The sequence below is a fragment of the Accipiter gentilis genome, chromosome 25 (genome assembly GCF_929443795.1).
Source record: "Accipiter gentilis chromosome 25, bAccGen1.1, whole genome shotgun sequence".
NCBI lineage: Eukaryota > Metazoa > Chordata > Aves > Accipitriformes > Accipitridae > Astur > Astur gentilis.
The window spans coordinates 20061169-20079852 of record NC_064904.1 but is presented as its reverse complement, the minus strand read 5'-3'; the positions used below and the strand labels follow the sequence as shown (position 1 = coordinate 20079852).

At 60.7% G+C, this 18684-nt stretch overlaps 1 protein-coding gene across 1 annotated transcript; it reads right to left on the bottom strand.

The window, feature by feature from the left end:
* Positions 1 to 4: 4 nt before the first annotated feature.
* NID2 (nidogen 2) lies at positions 5 to 13670 on the bottom strand. The gene is made up of 21 exons (XM_049828503.1): positions 13456 to 13670; positions 12413 to 12721; positions 9284 to 9516; positions 8602 to 9023; positions 7821 to 7970; positions 7484 to 7729; positions 7047 to 7247; positions 6695 to 6913; positions 6194 to 6337; positions 5686 to 5814; positions 5461 to 5604; positions 5249 to 5368; positions 4917 to 5153; positions 4489 to 4710; positions 4157 to 4326; positions 3211 to 3340; positions 2831 to 3002; positions 2136 to 2293; positions 1737 to 1860; positions 828 to 940; positions 5 to 738 (listed from the first exon to the last, which is right to left on the bottom strand). The coding sequence occupies exons 1-21, from the start codon at positions 13648 to 13650 to the stop codon at positions 728 to 730; spliced, it is 3849 nt and encodes a 1282-aa protein (XP_049684460.1). The 5' UTR covers positions 13651 to 13670; the 3' UTR covers positions 5 to 727.
* Positions 13671 to 18684: the final 5014 nt, after the last annotated feature.

Sequence of the window (18684 nt, the reverse complement as noted above, 5' to 3'; positions counted from 1 at the left end):
CCATTTTTATTCAATTATTGAAGTAACCTAGAAAAAGTGAAGCATTACAACATAAATGGTATTTCTGAACATGTATTGGTCTACATTGGGTAGGTCTATGAAGGCACTTAGAAGAACCAACAAGCATGAACAGATCAATTCTAGCATATTCTTCTAATATAAATACTAAAAGACATGCATTGAGGCAGTGGTGAAAATACAGAATTCTCTCCTGGAAAAACTTCAATGCCTTTGCCATATCACGTAACTGTTCTGCACACTTTTGGAGCACACAGTGTCTCTGTCTTCAGGGCTGTAGATTACTTAGACCCAGCAAGATACTGCATGCAAAGCTCCCCATAGGCGCTTATTTTTTGGATTAAAAGGACCCGTTGGTCAGATTGTCAAAACTATTAAAAATTAATCCATTCTTCCAATAAAATAAAACATTTGAGTAAGAAAGCTACATTTTAAATTTGCTTGCATAGGCAAGAGTTAGAGTAATGGCCTAAGATTCACAGGACCATTCTTTTTTGTCATATATCAATGTTTTCCACTTTTTAAAAAATACAGTAGTAAAGACTTGAGGTATAACTTCAAAAATACTTGATCATCTTTTGCAGGAAAGTAGGTCGCTTCATTGGCCTTGGTTAAGGGGGCTTTCCCCCCTTAGTCGTATGCAGTGACAGTTTTCTGGGTCTGAAGTTCTTTTGGGTGCAAAGATTGATGTTTCTCGAAATAGCAGTTACTATTTCCTTGCTGCAGAAAGAAATGGATAGCTTTAGCAAGTCAAGCACATAACAGCTGTCAGACAATCAAGAGGGGGTTGGGTTTGTTGTGTGTTTTACCTCCAGGGCAGTAAGGATAAACTGCAGTTATTCCATAGAGATGTGATCGCTGCTCTGGAAGATACTCATCAGTAAAGGAGCCAGTTTCTTTATCAATAGCTATCACACCGTCCCTGGTGATAAAAGGGGGAGAAGTGCTTTACTCATCTATGAAACTTGGCGTTTTTTTCCCCTACCTACATGCATTTAAGAACAGAGGCAGCTAAAAGGATTGATCTGAACACCTGCAGAACAGGTGGAAAGAAATTTGCCCCATAAGATCTATACCCAGCTCCTTCAGTGCCTTTCTCTTTGGTGATGCAGAGTCACAGAGACAGCCTTCCAAGGAGAGATTATCTCCCTGAGAGTCTCCTCCAAGTGTGGCAAGCACTTAAGTGTTTGTTGTAATCTGCTGAGATTTGATTGAAGTTTTGAGAGCTTCCAGCTGGAGTAGGAATGGAGGCGAGTTCCTGAGGCCGAAGGCCTTGGGGGGGTGGCGGAGAGGGAACAACTGAGGACAGAATCTTTTCTTTGACTTAATCTAGATTTAGAAACTTGGGCCAAGTTTTATTTCAAGAAAAAAAAAAAAACAGCAAAAAACCACCACTCTTTCTGTCCCTCCCAGGAAGCTGGGGCTGTTTCTAAACAACTGTCCTGCGCTGAGATTTACAAGTGGGAGTTGCTGAACGTGGCACTGCAGGAGCCCCAAGAGAGGGCTCTGGTGAGGTGCCAGGACTCGGGACTGGGGAGCAGGCTGGGGACAGCATTTCTTTTTCCTCCCTCTGGCTCAAAGCCCCTCCAAGCCACTCTCTAGCACAACTGGGGCAGGGACTAGGGGAGGCTGGCTCCTGGCCGCTGAGGGGAGCGGAGCCCTAGAACTGCTAGCTCAGCATTCCTGGCCACGGGAGGGAGCAGGTTTTCTTTCCTTACCGTCTCCAGTCTGTGTGGTAGAAGTGATTGGCATAACTGATGATGCTGAAAGGGTAGTTGAGGTTGTTCTGTATGATGCGCCGGCCTGCACCGTCAGGAAATATGCACTCCAGGTGCTTTGTTCCTTTTCAAACACAAGACAGTTACTAGGTCACAAAAAAACCCCCACCAAACGTATTCTTTGTATTGACCAAATTTTGAAACGGCTTCTCAGCCTAAGCATGTAGAAGCAACTCAATGCCATGAGCCCCCTTGACCCCGTCACACCAAATCTTTTGGGGCAGGACAGTGGAAAGGGGCAGAGGAGCCCACAGGTAGCAATGGGCTAAAGACAGATAGAGCTGGTTTTCCCCTCGAGGCTTAGTGTGTCGTAGTCTGGTCCTTCCTCGGTGAAGTTACCTGCGTCTGCCCAACAGAGCAGCTTGGAGAAGGGGTCGAACGTCAGGCCGTTGGGCAAGCCGATGTCCTTATTCACCAGGACCCTCCTGTTGGCTCCGTTGACAGTGGAAGTTTCGATTTTGGGTGCTTCACGATTCCAGTCCGTCCAATAAAGGTTGCTTGGGAAATAATTGTGTAATGAACAAACAGGACAGACAACAGTAAGGAGTGGTAGGAGATGATAGGCTTTCTCTTTGTTACTGGTTCTTGTCAGGAGAGAGGCCTGGTTTTTCCCTTAATAATGTCTGAAATAAATCTTAACTTGAATTGAAAAAATCTTTAAAAGAAAACCAGGATGATGTCAAACATGTTTACAACCCAAACTGTAGCTCTTAGATGAGGGCGAGTCTTAGGAGTAGCACATTTTGTATCGCAACAGCACCCTAGAGGCACAGCTTGTGTTTTCAAACGCCAGGCGCGTTTCAAAGCTTTTAAAAATAATGTACATCCTGATACTGAAACAGCAGGTTTAGCCAAATCCTGAATTATTAAATAAAAGAGGAGGTAGGGAACAGAGCCAATCCCTCCTACGGGGTGTGCAACGTAGGAGAGCTGCTCCCAGGGTCAGGATGCAGCCTTGGCACCACCGCGCGTGTCCGACTCTTGCACCTTGCAAAGCCCTGCCTGCAAATCCCTCTGGAAATGCTGCTGCTCACCCTCGGACGGGATCCACCGCGATGGCCCGGGGGTTGACGAGCTCCGTGTCGAAGAGCACCTGCCGCTCCGAGCCGTCCAGCCGGGCTCTCTCAATCTTATCCAGGCCGCTGTCGGTCCAGAACATGGCTCGGCGCAGGTGGTCCACCGCCAGCCCCTCGGGGCTGATGAGCCCTGCCAGAGGGACAGATGTGGTCGGCGGCTGGGGGCGCGCTGCTCCTGGACCCGTCACGGTCCCCTGACCCACAGCCAAGGGATGTGAGCACAGATGGAGGACCCCCCAAAGCAGGACAGCCCCAGAGCCGCCGCCGCAACGGGTGCGAACTTGGCTTGGACCCCCTGATGTGGCTTTGGGCAGGTGTCACCGGTGATGGGAGCACACCTGAACTGATAATGGTCTCCGGCTCAGCGCCTGGCTCCAGACTCGCCCGGCTTATGGTCCGGCCGGCCACATCAGTCCAATAGATCGTCTTCTCCCGGCAGTCGTAGTCGATCCCCACCACGATGGAGCCCTGCCAGGGTTGAGAGAGGGACATGGAGTGAAATCCTGCCTGGACCACGGCCGAGAGGCTCAGTGAGCACTCATCTCTCCAGCCGGCACTGGGAGCTGCCCGGGGCACTCTGCAAGGTGCAACAATGGGGAATGATGCTCAAATCCCTTTTCCCCGGCAAACCCCAACACCGATGGGCTCCTACCACACACCCCCCCAGCTGAACCCTGCAGCAGAGGTTTTTTTAGGCCAGCTGTCGCAGGCACACACCCACGTCCAGATGGGTGTAAAAAAACCCTTCGGCTCAAGGAGCGACTGCTCCAACAGCAAAGCCGGCCCGAGGAATGACCTTCAGGCTGGGGAAAGGGAATTCTTGGCAAGGTGTTTCAGTTCCCCAGGGTGCAGGGAGGGTCACGGCCCAGCTTTTAGTGTTCCTCTCCCTCGGACTGGCCTGGCTGGAGATGTGTATGGCCATGCTCCAAGAGGAGTCCGAGGAAGGAAAAAGGCAAGTTTGCAGTAGAGATGTGCAGCTGGCAGCCCGGGGCCCGTGACCGACGGCCAGGGGAGCTCTGCGAGCACCCGTGCTCCTCTTTGCAGGCAGCCCCTTGTCCGTGACCTGCCCCTCTACGGGGGGGGAATACGGCTGGAGGAAGAGGTGAGAGCATTCTTCCTCCACCTCAGCGCCAAGGCAGCCCTCAACCTTCAAGCGGTGACCCCTCAAACCACCGCGGCTCAGACAAGAGCGGTCCAGGGAGATGCGAAACGCGGAGTCGCAGCATCAGCCCATCCCTAACTCCCTCCCTCCGGTGGTCTCACACTCCCCCCATGATACTGTACATGGAGGGAGAGCAGGGTCTTCGCCTCCTCCTTCTGCAACCGCGTGCCGTTGAGGGGGAGGTAGCCGATTTGCTGTCCCTGAGCGTAGAGCAGAAAGGTCCCCATGGCCGGTGGGGACACGTCGGGCCGGGGCGAGGGCCGGACGCTGGGCGGCGCGACGCTGGGGAGACCTGGTGCCATAATGGCGGGGATGGAGACGATGACAGGGAGAGAGATGGCTCGGGGAGCATCAGCCCCTCGGCTCTGCACCCGAGCAAGAGCGGGGTGCAGCACCAGGAGCCTGTGCTGTGCTAGACGGGAGGGGTGTCACGCTTGGGGTGCTGAGGTCTTACATGGCGGGGTGCTGCCGGGCTCCGAGCGTGTCCCCTGGATCTCCCTGCCGCTCTCGTCCACGCACCAGCAGTACCCGCTATCCCCGTGGCACTGCAGCGGGGTGAAGTCTCCCCCCGCGTCGCACTGCGGCACGTACTGGTCGCTGCGGGGGCTGCCCCCGTAGTGCTCCAGCAAGCTCTGCCTCCAGCGCTCGCACATGGTGCGGGGCCGCTCTGTGGGCTCTGGCACGGGGAGGGGGACAGTCACCCCCCCCGTGATGGACCCCATGGACAAGCTTGGGGAACTCGGGGCTTTGCTGGAGCCCCGGGTCCCCCTCTCCTTGGTGGGTGCCCCTCCATGCTAAGCATGCCGGAGGGGCACCATGGGACTGGGGTGCTATGGGGAGGGGATGGTACCCCCCCCCGCCACCGCTCCCCCAGGCACTAACCTGGGCTCCCGCAGCGAGGCGGCGTGCTGCCCGGAGCCGTCCGAGTGCCGGCGATCTCCTGCCCTTCGGCATCCACGCACCAGCAGTACCCGGTGCTGCCGTGGCATTGCAGGGGCCGGTACCGACCCTCTTCGTCGCACTGGGGCACGTGCCCGTCACCCGCGGGCGAGGGTCCCGGCGGCGATGCCCGTGGGTACAGCCGCTCGTGCTGGCAGGGCGTCAGCCGCTGCGTGCTCCCTGACGCCGTCGAGAGAGCCAAAGCAACAGCAGAGTGAGGATGGAGGAAGGCACCCCAGGCAAAACCGGCGTGGCGGCGAATTGGGCAGCCTTACCGTGCGCACACTGGAAGCCATCGCCCTCGTAGCCGGGCCGACACCGGCAGGAGAAGGAGCCTGGCGTGTTGTAGCAGGCGGCGGCCGGGTGGCAAGGGTTTTCGGCACACTCATCCACATCTGTGAATGGGGAGGATGGGGATCAGCCGGGATGGAGAACCCCGGCGGCTGCCCCGTACGGTCACCCCATGGTCCCTCCCGCTCCCCCGTACCGGAGCAGTCGATGCCGTCGCCGGTGTACCCGGGGAGGCACTCGCAGGTGGGGTGGCCGCTGGCGTGGGACAGGCAGCGTGCCCGGTCCGCTGGTGCGCAGGGATGAGTCCCGTCCTCGCAGGGGTTGCTCGCCGGTGCCAATGCTGTGGGGACACGGCGGGTGAGGGGGTGGCCCCATGGGGCATAGGAGCAGGGGGACCCCGAACGGCAGGGCCGGCACTTACGCACGCACGCCTGCCCGTCCTCCGCCGGCCGGTACCCGCTGCGGCACTCGCACCGGTAGCTGCCCGGTATGTTCAGGCAGACGGTGAAGGGGCCGCACTGGCTCAGGCCCCCCGCGCACTCATCGATGTCTAGAGGAAGGGAGAGACGCCGGACACCCCGGCGGTGGTGGGACACCCCCATTTTTGGGAACTGGCTGCTCCTGGCCTGGGGAGGGGGATAACCTGCCCCGTGCTGCCTGTCCCACAGCTACCGCTTCCTCCATCCCCGCAATCGCTCCTGGAGCGCTTCCCCGGGTGCCCCCAGCACCCTGCCTCAGTTTCCCCCCATGATTCACCCATATTCTTGGTGCAGCTCCAGGACCTCTTGAGACCGTGGGTGCTGCGATGCTGTGGCACGTCCCAGCACCCCAAACAGCAGCGGCCACCATGGTGCCCCATAGGGGATGGATGGGGTGCACCAGCCCCCCTCACCACCACCCCCTCGCACCCACCCGCAGCCCCCACTCACCTCGGCAGCCCCGTCCGTCCGTGCGGTACCCGGCCGCGCACTCGCACGTGTACTCCATCCCCGCGCCGGGCTGGCAGCGCGCCGTGGCCTCGCACGAGTGCGTGTTGTCGTGGCACGGGTTCACCGAGGGATTCTCAGCATTGTCTGCAGGCAAAGGAGGGTGTTGGGGGGGGGGGAAAAAGACCTGGGAGACACAGGGAGCGGGGAACAACCGTTCCCGCTTATATCTGACGTAGGCATCACCGCTGCGCCGCAGCACCCTCATCCCACGCAGGGACCCGTGGCACCTAGTGTGACCCCCGCTGCAGTCCCCCCCCCATCCCAGAAGTGCTACGGCTCAAGCTGCTCAGGAAAAAAAACAAAAACAACCAAACCTCTCTTTTGGCTGTTTTTGGGCAAAGCGAGCATGTGCAGCTTTGGGAGCGGGTGGGAGACAGCAGCATCCCCCGGCGAGGGCTGGCACCCTGGGGTGGGCACCCCGGTGTGGGTGCTGGAGCTTACCCGGTGCCAAGCCGATGCGAGCGGCCAGGGCGTAGCGCAGGACGTGTTCCTGGCCGTCGTAGAGGGCGAAGGCACGTGCCACGCTCAGCCGCTGCCGGGCGGGCAGGCGGGCGTACGGGCAGCCGGCGAAGGTGATGTTCTGGCGCAGGCGGTAGGACAAGGTCTGGTTGGCGGTCCCCGCCACCAGGACGTAATCCCGCTGAGCGGAGGATGTCACGGCTGCCAGATGGTGAGAAAATTTCCCCCACCGGGGATGGGGGAGAAGCGGCTTCAGCGTCGATGTCTCTCGGATGTTGGGAACCGCGGTGGGGTGCGAGAAATCGAACCCCGGGGGCTGAGAACGGGCTCTTACCCGAGCTGGAGTAGTGGTAGAGCTCCTTGTAGGGAGTGATGTGGACAGTGACGTTCTCCGGCAGAAATGGCACCTGGCCCTGGATGTGTGTCTTAAGGCTTAAGTAATTGTCCGGCCCCAGCCCCTCGGCCGTCTGAGTGATGTGGACCGTCTCCTCTCCGGGGTGGAAGGTCACCTCCAGGCTCTGGGTGAATTCGGCGCCTGGGCAGGAAAAGGCAATGGGCGGCATTCGGTTGTAGGATTTTTAGGGAATACCTCCCCAAAGCACACCCGCAAGGCCTCACAGCAGGGAGGTGACAGCCAACTGAACCCGGCGGGGTGATCGGAGGAGCCGTGGGGATGCCCCGAACCCCCCATCGCCTCCCAGTGCCACCCCAGCAGGAGCCGTGTCCCTCGGAGCAACGGGACTCAGTGGCACATCCCACCTCCCCGCTTACCGGTGATGCTGAAGCCGTTCTCGGAGCCGGGCTCCTCCAGGGCGAAGAGCCAGGCGAAGAACCCGCCGACGGGCAGGAGGGGCAGGAGGGCACGGGCGGCGGGCTGGGGCACCCCGCTGATGGCCGTGTAGGCTCGGCCGTCGCTGCCCACGATGTAAGCGTGCAGGTCGACGTCCTGGAAGCGGACGGATGCTCTTCCCACCGTCAGGCTCCCGCTCACCTTCCCGTTGAGGCGATGCACGGCCCCTGGGCAGCGAGACGGGCACCCCTGGCAGCGGCCACCCAGGCAGGGGGTACCCGTCCCCCCCCTCCCCCCCCCGCCGCCCAAACCGCGTACCTTCGGGCAGGCATTGCCGCCCGTTGCCGTAGTAGGTGGCCCGACAGTGGCAGCAGATGCCGGTGGCGTAGTCGGTGCAGAAGGCGTGCGGGGAGCAGCGCCCGTGGTGCCGGGCACACGTCTCCTGGCTGGCCGCGCTGTAGGTGAACACTGGGGCCATAGGGGAAAGGGTTGGGGACACGGTGACAAAGCCACCCCTCACGGAGCTGGGGGGTGACCACCTTGCCTCCTCGGCCCCAAAAACATCGTGGGGAGACAGGCCAGCTGGCAGCGGCGGTTCCCAAGAAAGCCGCCTGGGATGCGTAGGGGAGGCTGAGGGGTTTGAACCTGTTGCCTGATTTCAGGCAGATCTGACAGAAGGCGAGAGATCGAGTTCCTGCGTATTTTTGGGAGACAGCCGGCCGGGGATGGGGCTTTGCTCCCCCAGGCCCATGGTGCCACGGTGGCTCCACAGCCGGCTCAGTGATGGGGAGGGGGGGCAGCAGGACCAGCCCTGGTCCCACACCGTCCCCTCGATCTTCCCTCCCTCGCAACGTGGGGCAGAGCGGCGACAAACCCAGCGGGCAGGGACGTATGGCTCCGGCAGCCCCTTGGCAGCAGGATTTAGCTGGGAAGAGAGGAGCTGGAAGGGCAGCAGCTTTGCAGGAGCGATGCCAGCCCACGCTAGTTCCAGCCCCAGCTGCTCGGGAAAAGATGAGCTTCCAGCAAAGAGGCCTTTTTTAGGGAGCCACCCGCCACGAGACAGCCCCGTTCGGTCATCGGAGGGGCTGCGACCACTCACCGTCGGGGTTAAAATGCACGTCTTCCTCCACGCCGACACCGTGATGCCCGGAGCTGTAGGAAGAAGGGTTGGCGGAGTAGCTCTGCCGGGCACCACCGTCTCCATCGGGATGCAGCCGGCGGCTCCGTTCCTGCCCCGGGGACGCGGGCAGCCCCTCGGGGACGATACCCGGTGCTCGGCGTCCGTGGTCGGGATGCGGTGATGTGGCCTCGGAGCCGTGCTGCGCCTGCAGCTCCATGGACGCGTGGTCGGCACGGCTGTAGAGCGCGCGGTTGTAGTCGCCGGTGCCGGGGCTGTGATGCACGGGGCTCTGCGGCACACCGGGGCCGGATTCCCCGCCGCCCCCCGGTTCCACGTGATCCAGGGGGGCCACGCTGCCCACGTGGAAGACCCACACTCCGGGTACCCCCGCGTTGCTCTCCCTGCAGGACAGCAGCACACATGTACGTCCATTACAGCCACGGTGGGAAACCCACCCCAAAGTACCGACCCCGCTCCACGCCACCCCTCCCAGGACCCCAAATGCGGCTCCGGTGCCCATAGGGCCGAGCCCCCCCGATGCAGCCCATCACCCCCAACTCGCTCCCCTCATTCTTCCAGCCTTTAAAAGGCTCCAGGGGCTGGGAGAAGGTGACCCTGCTCCCCCTGCCCACCCCGTACGGCCCCCCCTAGTACCACGCACCGCTCCAGGTGCCTCAAAGCCTGCTCGCTGCTGGCCAGGCTGTGGAAAAGCCCGTCCCTCTTCGGATCGTCGCCGTCCCCCCGGCTGAAGCCCACCCTGGCCGGCAGCTCCAGCTGGACGTTGTAGGATTCTTTGGGCCGTGTCCCCAGGAACTGGAGGCCACCATCGGGGTAGAGGAAGATGGCGTAAGTGTCCTCATCGTCGTAGGCTATGACCGCCTGGAAGGTGTTGAGCTGCCAAAGGGAGAGCAGGACAGACGGACGTCACGGAGGGGCAGGATCCCAGCGGAGGACCAAGACAGGGAAGGGGACCGGGGATGTGACAGCCACCTCCCCACACACAGCAGTGCACGTAAGCACCCCAAAAGAACCCTCTGTCGGCCTGCACACAACTCCTGGGGAAGAACAGGAGCAGGGGCTGCTCGTGCGTGGCCAAACCCCTGTGCAACGTGTGGGGAAAATGCTCAGCATCCTCCACGGGAGTCCGTGACGCAGCCAGACCACCCCCTCTCAGCTGCATCGGTGCAGGAGTGTCCCTTGGAACTGTCACACAGGGAGGTGACAACCCCGTCCCATGCCCAGGAGCATCCCAGGCCATGTAACCCACGCACCGGTTTGGCGTGCTGCAGCCCGGGAACCCCTCGGTCCCATCCTGCCCCTCACACCAGCAAGCCCCACTCCATTCCATCAGCACCAGAGGAAAACCTGCACTTCCCCGCTTCCCTCCTGAGAACAATTTTAGCTTGGTTTCCTCAGGAAAAAACATGCACGTGCTCCCGCCTTCCCCACACCCATACGTCCCGCTATAGGCACGCTGGCTGCCTGCCGTGCCAGCCCTGCGAGCCTTGGGACCGCGCCAGCCCCGAGCGAGGCTGCGTCGGGGAGTGGGACTGCTGCGATAACCCACGGACGGGCAGGTTGCGGAGCGAGCACAACCCTTACGAGCCAGCGGAGAATCCCCACGAGCATCACGGTCACCTCGAATGCGGAGAAACCAACGCTTGCGGCATTTGGGCCAGCCCCCCTCCCCCCCCCCCATAGGTTCTGCTCTCCTAATAAATAAATATAAGCACGCAGCAGCAGCCCTTCCCCACGAGCTGCCGGCAGCAGCAAGTGGGGAACGGTGTCTGAGCGAAGGAAAAATGATTAAACTCCCAGTTTCACCCCCAGAGCAGTGGGCAGAAGGGAAGGGGGGGGCTCTCCCCACCCCCCCACCCACCCAGCCCTGCCTGTCCCTGGAGCGCCAGCCCCAATTTTTGGGGCGCAGGGCCCCCGGGGCATAGCAGGGTTTCCCGTCAGTCCCGTGGGATATAAAGAGCCTTGTTGTGCGTGTCACACACTCAGGCATTCAGAGACCCCGTGCGAAGGCAGCCAAAAAGCTTGGGGGGGGATAACCCCCCCCCCCCGGGGCCAGATTCCTTCCCCCACGCAGCCGAATTGCTGTGGCAGCTGCAAGACTCTTTTTGCCTTGCGGTGGGCGGCGAAGGGGGGGACCCGGTGGTGGGTGACACCGATGCGCTGGCATCGCGGGATGCAGGGCAGAAAGCGAAGGAGGGGGGGACAGCCCCCGGCTTGCGGCCGGCTGCTCCCGGCAAGGAGCTGCAAAGGGCAAATTCCAGCCCAAAGGACAATTTTTGCTCCCGCAGAAGCGGGGTCAGCTCTCGTCCCAGCCCTGGAAAGTGTCACTGCGGGGACTAAGAGCGTGTCCCCAAGGAGGTGGAGGGGACAGGGGGCTGCCGGCAGCGCTGCTGGACCTCCCGGCCATGCAGGACCCCCAAGGCAGGGGATTGGGGAGCCTCAACCCCCCCCCCCCAGCCTTAACCCAGGTTTCTGCTTTCGAGGTTCAAAAAGGATGAACCCTTCCAAAGCTGAGGGGGTAAAGGCTTCGAGGTCAATGCTGGTTCTGAGAAGCGGGAGGGCAGGGTTTCAATAAATGGCATATTTGGTAAGAAAAAAGTGGCGTTTGGGGAGGTTTTTAGCAGTTTCAGTTAAGGGGGAGTTCAGCAAAGCCCAGGCACAAGCTGCATTTCAGTGCATCTTGAATGAAATGTTCCCCGGAGCCGCTCGTCTCCAAGCAAGTCCGGTTTCATTTTAAAACCTGATCCAACTACTCAGAGAAGGAAAAAAAAACAATTGGGAAGAGAAGAGGAGGCTGCATTTTTGATGGCTGCGAGGTCGCTGCGAGGCCCCTGATGGCATCTCTTCAGCTGCTTTCCCAAGTTTTAAATTAGAGGAAAAAATGTGCGTTGTTTCCTTCCAAACCTCGGTTTCTTCCCCTGCTTGGCCACTGCTCTCAGCAATCCGCTACTGAAGGGCCCCGGAGCGGGGGGACGGCCGGCAGGGACGGCTCCCGGTGGCCCGTGGGGATCCGGTGGCCACTGATGGGTTTTGGAGTCAGCCCACCCCACGGCAGCGAGAGCCTGTCACCCGTCGCACAGCTCTGGGTATTCATCACGAGTTTTCCTCTTGCAGCTCTTCATCTTTCAGCTCGTTTCAAGAAGCCCGTCCTGCCAGCAGAGCATCACCATCACCTCCTCGGCACGTCAGCAGCCTAATGTGACGGCTCCGGCCCCAGCAGCGCATCCAGCTTTTTCGGGGAAAGGCAGCACCGTAGGTCCACCAGGATGCACCCACGCAGGAGCCTTATCAGCCCGTGGGTGGAAAGCACAGGTCACCTCCCCGACCCAGTGGACCACCTACGAGCTTGTTTTCCAGGCACAAAATCAACCCACGGTGGAAACTCTGAAGCCGGCGGACTGGAGCCCGATGGGTGACCTGGGCTGCGGCTTCCCCCAGTTGCCCCCGGCCCAGCCCTGCTCTGCAAATGCAGGACCACCGGCACCGCAAAGCTTTGCCTGAGAAGCAGGGAAAAGCCTGAGCACCTCCGACCGTGGAGTTGAAGGCAACCTCTAAACCTCTTCTGCCCATCAGCAAAGCCAACAGACCCTCCAACGCCGCAGCTCTGAGCGGAGACGAGAAGCTCCACGTCTCCCCCAACGCTCATCCAAGGCTGGACCCACCATCCAGCTGCCCAGAAAGAAGAGACCGAGCGTTTTGGGTGCTACGCAAGGAAGACTCATCCTCCCGCGACACGTAGGATGGGCGTCCAACCTCAGCCTATTGACCTCACCTTCTTGGAGGGCTCGGTGTCCTGCGAGAGCTCCTGGTAGGCGCCCACGTCTTCCCAGGTGGCAACAAACGCGTTGGTGGGCACGAAGGAGCCGGCGGTGCGGGGGAACCCAGCCTGGATGTAGCCCGCGGCCTGGTCCAGCACATCCGGAGAGTTGTCTTGCCGATAGTAGATGTTCCCTCTGTCACCGGAGGTGTCGAGGTCGGCCAAGAAGGGAGCGACGACGGGGAAGTCTGTGGGGAAATCGTCATCCACGTACTGGGTCTCCCTGGGGAAATCCTGGGTGGAGATGACCCCGTTGGTCCCCACCTGCAGGGAGAGCGGCGCAGGGTGCTCAGGAACCGCAGAGGTGCCTCCGCCGCCGGTCGCCCACCGCGTCCCCCCCTCTCCCCGGTGGAGCGGGGCACCGGGCTGAGAGCCCTGAGACCGCGTGGCCCCATCCGGCCAAGGAGAAAACAAAGACCTTGGGCTTCTCCGTTCCCCCCCCTCCAGAGAGCTGCAGATCAGGGGCCATCCCAGCTGCAGGCGCCGCTGGCGGGGGGGGGGGAAACAGCTGCAAAGGAGAAAGCCTTCTTGTTCCTCCACAGCTGGAGATATCGGGCAGGAGACAGCGGGAGTGGGGGGGGGGGGAAATGGATGGAGAAAAGGGACGGATGGCGAAAAGACACGTGCAGCAGTGCGGCAAAGAAGGGGATGGAGGGGCAGGGGTGGGGAGAAGGAGTGAGGGGAGGTGGGTGTCAAGGGGAACGGCTGGGGAGACGCGGGGGTGAGCGGGGAGAGGGATGGGGGGAAGATGGAAGGAGGGAGGGATGGTGGGACAGAGGGATGGAGAGGAGGAGCGTGGGAAGATGGAGAGGCAAGGCGGGATGGAAGGAGGGAGGGAAAGAAGGGTGGAGGGATGGATGGGAAGGTGGAGGGACAGAGGGAGACGACGGAGAGGAGCGAGGGGGGGGGGGGGGGGGGCTGGAAGGAAGGAAGGGCGGCGGGAGACCGGGGTTGGGGGGGGGGGGGGGAAAGGGGGTCCGGGACCAGCCGGGACTCACGTAGAGGCGGCGGGCGGCGCGGCCGTAGAAGTGCAGGGTCCGGCGGAGCGGCAGCCCGGGCGAACTCTCGTCGTCTCCCGATCGCAACCGAGCATCGCCGCGGGTCGGGCCGTACGGCAGCAGGGCCGGCCGGGGAAGGGCTGAACCCACCGCCAGCACCGTCACCAGCACCGTGACCGTGGCCACCCCCCGCATCCCGCCGCCGGGTGGACGGGAGAAATTCACCTTCCCCACCCCCCCCCCCCCCACCCACCCCCCCGCTCTCGACCGGACTTTCCCCCCCCCTTTCCCCCCCCCCCCCCTCCTGGGGGGTTTAAACCGGAGCGAAATCGGAGGAGCGGACCCGACGGGACGGCCCCGACCCGGCGGAGGGAACCGGAGCCGGTGGGGCGGGACGGGGCGCGCCGCTGGTGGGGCGGATCCAAACCCGAAGCCTTTTCCTTATTGGATTCCCTCCGGTCCCGGCTTTGACCAATCGGTTCTTACCCCAAAATCCGCCCCGGGCTGCTCCTCCGGCGGAACCGGGCCCGCAGCCAGCCGGGGTCGGGACCGGGGAACCGGAGCGTGGGCGAGAGGGTTTTTTTGTCCGCTCCCCACTCGAGGTCCCCTCGGGTCCCGTTCCCTTGGAGCCGGGCAGAACCGGGACTCCTTATCCACGGGGGACCAGGGAAGGGGGATGCGGCGGTGGTGGTGACGGGGGGGGGGGTGGAAAACTGGAAAAACAGCCACCCGGCCAAAATACAGCGTGCGGCTCGACTGGCAAGTTGGCAGCGAGCGGAGCTGAGGGCCCGGGTGTGGGGTTCCCGCTGTTTATCCTTACTCAGATCCATCTTCCCTCCTCTCCATCCCAAGAAGTCTCAGGGGGCGGTCAACGCTTCAACAACAGGCAGCCAGGGTGGGGGGGGGTGGGTGTGGGGGTTCCCTGGCTTTGATTTGGGGTGTTGGGGCGAAAGGACACCCCCAAATCCAAGCAGCTGGACTCACTGAGTGCTCCTGGAAATCCAAGCTGGGAGCAGCCAAAAACTCTGTTCCATCCTACTGGAGCGCTTCCCGCTTCCCTGGCTCCGGGCCAGCGTTAGTATCGCATCTGTCCCAAAATGTATACATGCCCGAGGAATGCCAGATAACAAGGAGAGAAGTGTCAAACCCAGTAGGCTGGCGAGAGAAATAAATCAGGGACACATTCGTGGCATTCCCGGCAGGAATCCTCACATGGGAAGCAGCTGGACGCCCTCCTCCCCGTCCCTCTTGCAGTGACGGGGATTTCTTGCTGTGGCCCCTTGTCCCCCCCCCCCCCCCCCCCATCCTGGGCAGCGTGCAAGCCGCTGCATCCCAGGCATCCTGGAAAGCAGCTTCTACCCGTGCCGAGACCGGGGATGAGCTGGTTTAGAAACCCGGCTGTCCTGGCGAGCGTGACCATGGGGGCCGCATCCGGATGGGATTCCACCCCCCTCGGCTGCAGTCAGCTGGCCGGCTCCAGCCCTTGGAGGGAGACGCCTCGCCTGGCCATGGAAAACCATTAGGGCTTCGAGCGGGGTTCAGGCCAGCTGGATGCAGTCTGCAGCCTTCGAGGAGTTCCGCGTGCCAAAAAAAAGTGGCTTTTCTTTTGAAGCTTGAACACCTCCAGGGATCTTTGGGGAAAGTGGGCACTTTGAGGAGACAGCAGCTCCTCTGCCTCAGGGTGTCCCTGCCATGGGGAATGGTGGCATTTGGTGGCACCTAAGAGGTGGCGATGGGCAGAAGGGGCAGGAAAAGGGGGAGGACAGCCTTGCTGCCCCGTGGGATGGTCGGGGGCTACCAAAAATACAAACCTAGCCATCCCTGGTGGGATGGAAATGTTACAGTTATAGAATGTCTTGCTGCTGCAAGGGAAAGATTCGGGGGATGATTTGCAAGCTGCTGGGAGTACATTTCATTAAGCCACTTATCTTCTAATGTATTTTTAAAGGGGTAAATTAAGTTGGGTTTTCAAGGGAGGAGCTGCTAACCCCACAAGTTCCCCATGCCGGGTCCAGCCAGCGCTGCCCCGTGCCCGGGAGAAAGGGGCCCCGCGGGCCCCGAGGACCCTCTGCCCTGTGGAAGGGGCAGCTGCCAGGTTTTTTGCACGGTCTTTTAAGATGTTAAAAAAAAATAAATGCTTTTTACCATCTCCTCAGCAAAACTGGCACCAGTCAGTTAAAAAAAGTAGCAGCTAGGAAGAGCTGGAGTCATGCCCTGGCCTCGGGAGCCGAATCCTGCTGGCAACGAGCATCCCTGCGGCTTTGGGAGCGGCTGGGAGCCTCACCGGGTGCGAGGATGGGGATGGAGTCAGGGATGGGGACGGGGATGAGGATGAGGTTGGGGTCAGGAATGGCGATGAGGATAGAGTTGGGGACCAGGATGGGGATGGGGTTGGGGATGAGGATGGGTTGGGGACGGGGATGGGAATGAGGATGAGGTTGAAGATGGGCACGGGGACAAGGATGGGGATACGGATGGGGATGGGGACAGGCTATGCTCATCCATACCATGTGCCGGGAAAGGAGGTGCTTGTGGGGGACTGATCCCTGTAATTACTTCCATGTGCCTCAGCAGAGCCTTTGGCTGGGGGTGGGGGGGTTAGCCCTTCTCATAGCTTGGGCATAACAAAAAAAAAGAAAAAAATCAATAGGCATTTACTTGGCAGCATTTTGTGCAGAAACAGATGTGCTGAAGTTGGAGGAGGTGGAGGATGCTCTGCGGGACGGGGCTGGGGACGGATCCAGCCAGACCCAGAAGCCCCCCCCACCATGGACGCTTGCTAAACCGGGCAAACCAGGACAAACCCCCCGTCGTGCTCCTGCCAGATGTGGCTGCCGGGGTGGGCCAGCAACCCCCTGCCCTGCTGAAGGCTCGCCTTCGCCCTGGGCTCCCAGTGAGGAGGAGGAAGAGCAAGGAGAATCCTTGGCGAGGAGGCCGTTTCAGGCAGGAAATCCCGGCAGCCTCTTCCCCAAGGCCTGGCAGCCGGGATCGCTGAGCTGCTGCAGCCGGCGGAGATAAGGGAAGGAGCAGGAAACTTGGATCTCTCCTGGGGCAGCCAGGAAAGGAAACTTGATTCCCGGTGACCGGAGAGGGGCTGGGGGCTGCAACAGAAAGCAAGCGCTCGCAGGATGCACCGGGGCCGTTCGGTGCTTTGGGATGTCAGACGGGAACAGGGATGGCGTGGGGCTGGGGTAAGAGCGGGGCTTCGGCCAGCTCCGTCATGGGCTCGGTCGGCAGCGTCCTGTTGCCGGCTGGGTTAGTGGGTCACCGTAATGATGCCCTCGGAGCGTTTCTCCTTCTGGTTATCGGAAACCGGTCCTGCTCGAGGTCGAGCTATTTGGCAGGAAGGGCAACGAACTAGTGCCTTAAACATCCTGCTGGTTCTGGTAGGAGAGGGCTCTCACAGGGAAGGGGTTGTGCACATCTCAGCTCCCTGAATCAGCACGCACAAGTTTTTTGGCCTCGTGTCCTAAGAAAAAGAGATGTCTGTGGCCCTCCCCCATCCCCGCATCCTTAATAACCTGGAATCTGCTGGATAATTTCAGCCAAATCTGACAGTAGCATCTCTAAGGGTCTGTAAAGCCAGAGAGGAGAAAGAGAGACCCTGTTAGCTGCCCGCTTGCCTGAGAAGCTGGGCACAGCCTCAGGTTTGAGCTCAACCCTTACGAGCCATCCGAGAATCCACAACGGCTGCACGGCTGGGGTAAGCCCAGCTTACCGGCGGCAGGAACAACCTCTGCGTTGTGTCAGGGGCAAAGGGGGGAATCGCTGGGTGGCCGTGGCCCTCCCGTGGAGCCATGTCAAGTTATCTCTCTGGCCGGCTCCATCCATGGGACCGTAGCTCCTGGCTGGGCTCGCTGCCTTCCCTGTGGCTGTTTCCTTTCCCGGGAGCATCCCGCCGGGTGCTGACAGCGGGGAAGCCGTGACAGCGGGGCAGATTCCCACCAACGCAGCACCCAGCTCTCGACATTGCCATTTTTGGGAACGGTTCTCCTTGACTTTGGTCTCGCTTCTTTGAATCAGCTTCGCCTCATGACTCACCACCTTCTCACCCTGGCCCACCGCTCCCACGCGCGGGGATGCTCTTCCCTGGCGGTTCAGGACCGGGAGGTACATCAGGACTCGCTCAGGTTCATCCTCAAGGATGCACGTGTTGCCCAGGTGGGTCTGGAGACCACCAGCCCCAAGGACACCCAGCGATCCCAAGCCACTTGCCTGCACCCAAGCTTTCTGGCCCGGCCACAGCAGCTTGCAGCGCCTGGAGGATGTCCACCCACGCTGCAAATGATTTCCATACGCAGGGTCCATCCCACACGCTCCAGCTGTGACCCAGCACAGATCTTTCTGCTCGGGGCATCGAACATGTTCTAGGAGAGAGCTTGTCCTTACAGAGAGCTGGGAAGATGGGGTGCTAGATCACAGGTGGGTGTGTAATACGGAAAACCAAGGTTTTTACAGAAAAAGGAGGGGTTCTTGGCCCTGGGCCACTCGGCCGGAGCAGAAGTGTGGGAAAATGGCTTGGTGCATGGAGAAGAGAAATAATTAAGGTACTGCTCTGAAAGGCGAGATAGCAAGTGCCGAGCCCTCCCAGCTGGAAAGGTAGTGGAGCTCGGATCTCCCAGCACCCCGAGGACCCGGAGACTCACAGGATGGAAACACCGCTCCCCCATGGAAAAGCTTCCTGAGGCATCTGAGCCCCAGCTCAAAGGATCGCTGCAGGTTTTAGAATGTACTTTAAGAGGTAAAGAAAAGGGTTGGGTTTTTTTTTTTAAGTCCCTCTCCTTCCTTCCTCTCCCTAAATATTGCTGCAAAGCTGGTTTTGGTACCGCAGCTACCGGACGAACGTGCCGAGCCCTGCGAGCCGCCGGCGTGCCGGGAGCTCGCCGCAGAGCTCGCAGGGAGCTCGCGAGCGCGCCTGACACTGACTGATTCCTGCGCACCGTTCCCCCAAGATTAGCCAAAAGTTCCTTATTTGGTCCGGGCTCCAGCAAACTCCCTGGCAAGAGGGGATTTCATCTGCCAGGGAGAGCAGCCCAGATGGGTTTACGCTGGGGCTGGGAGCATCCGCCGGGGCAGCAGGGAGGGAGCGTGTTCACAGCAAAGAGAAAATCAGCCCGTGCCCTGTATTCCCCCTGGGATGTATCTCGTGGGGGTTTTTCCTGCAGCACAAAACGCAGCGGACGCAGATTGCCTCTTCCCGTCACCCTCCGCCGCAGGTCTGGTCCCGCT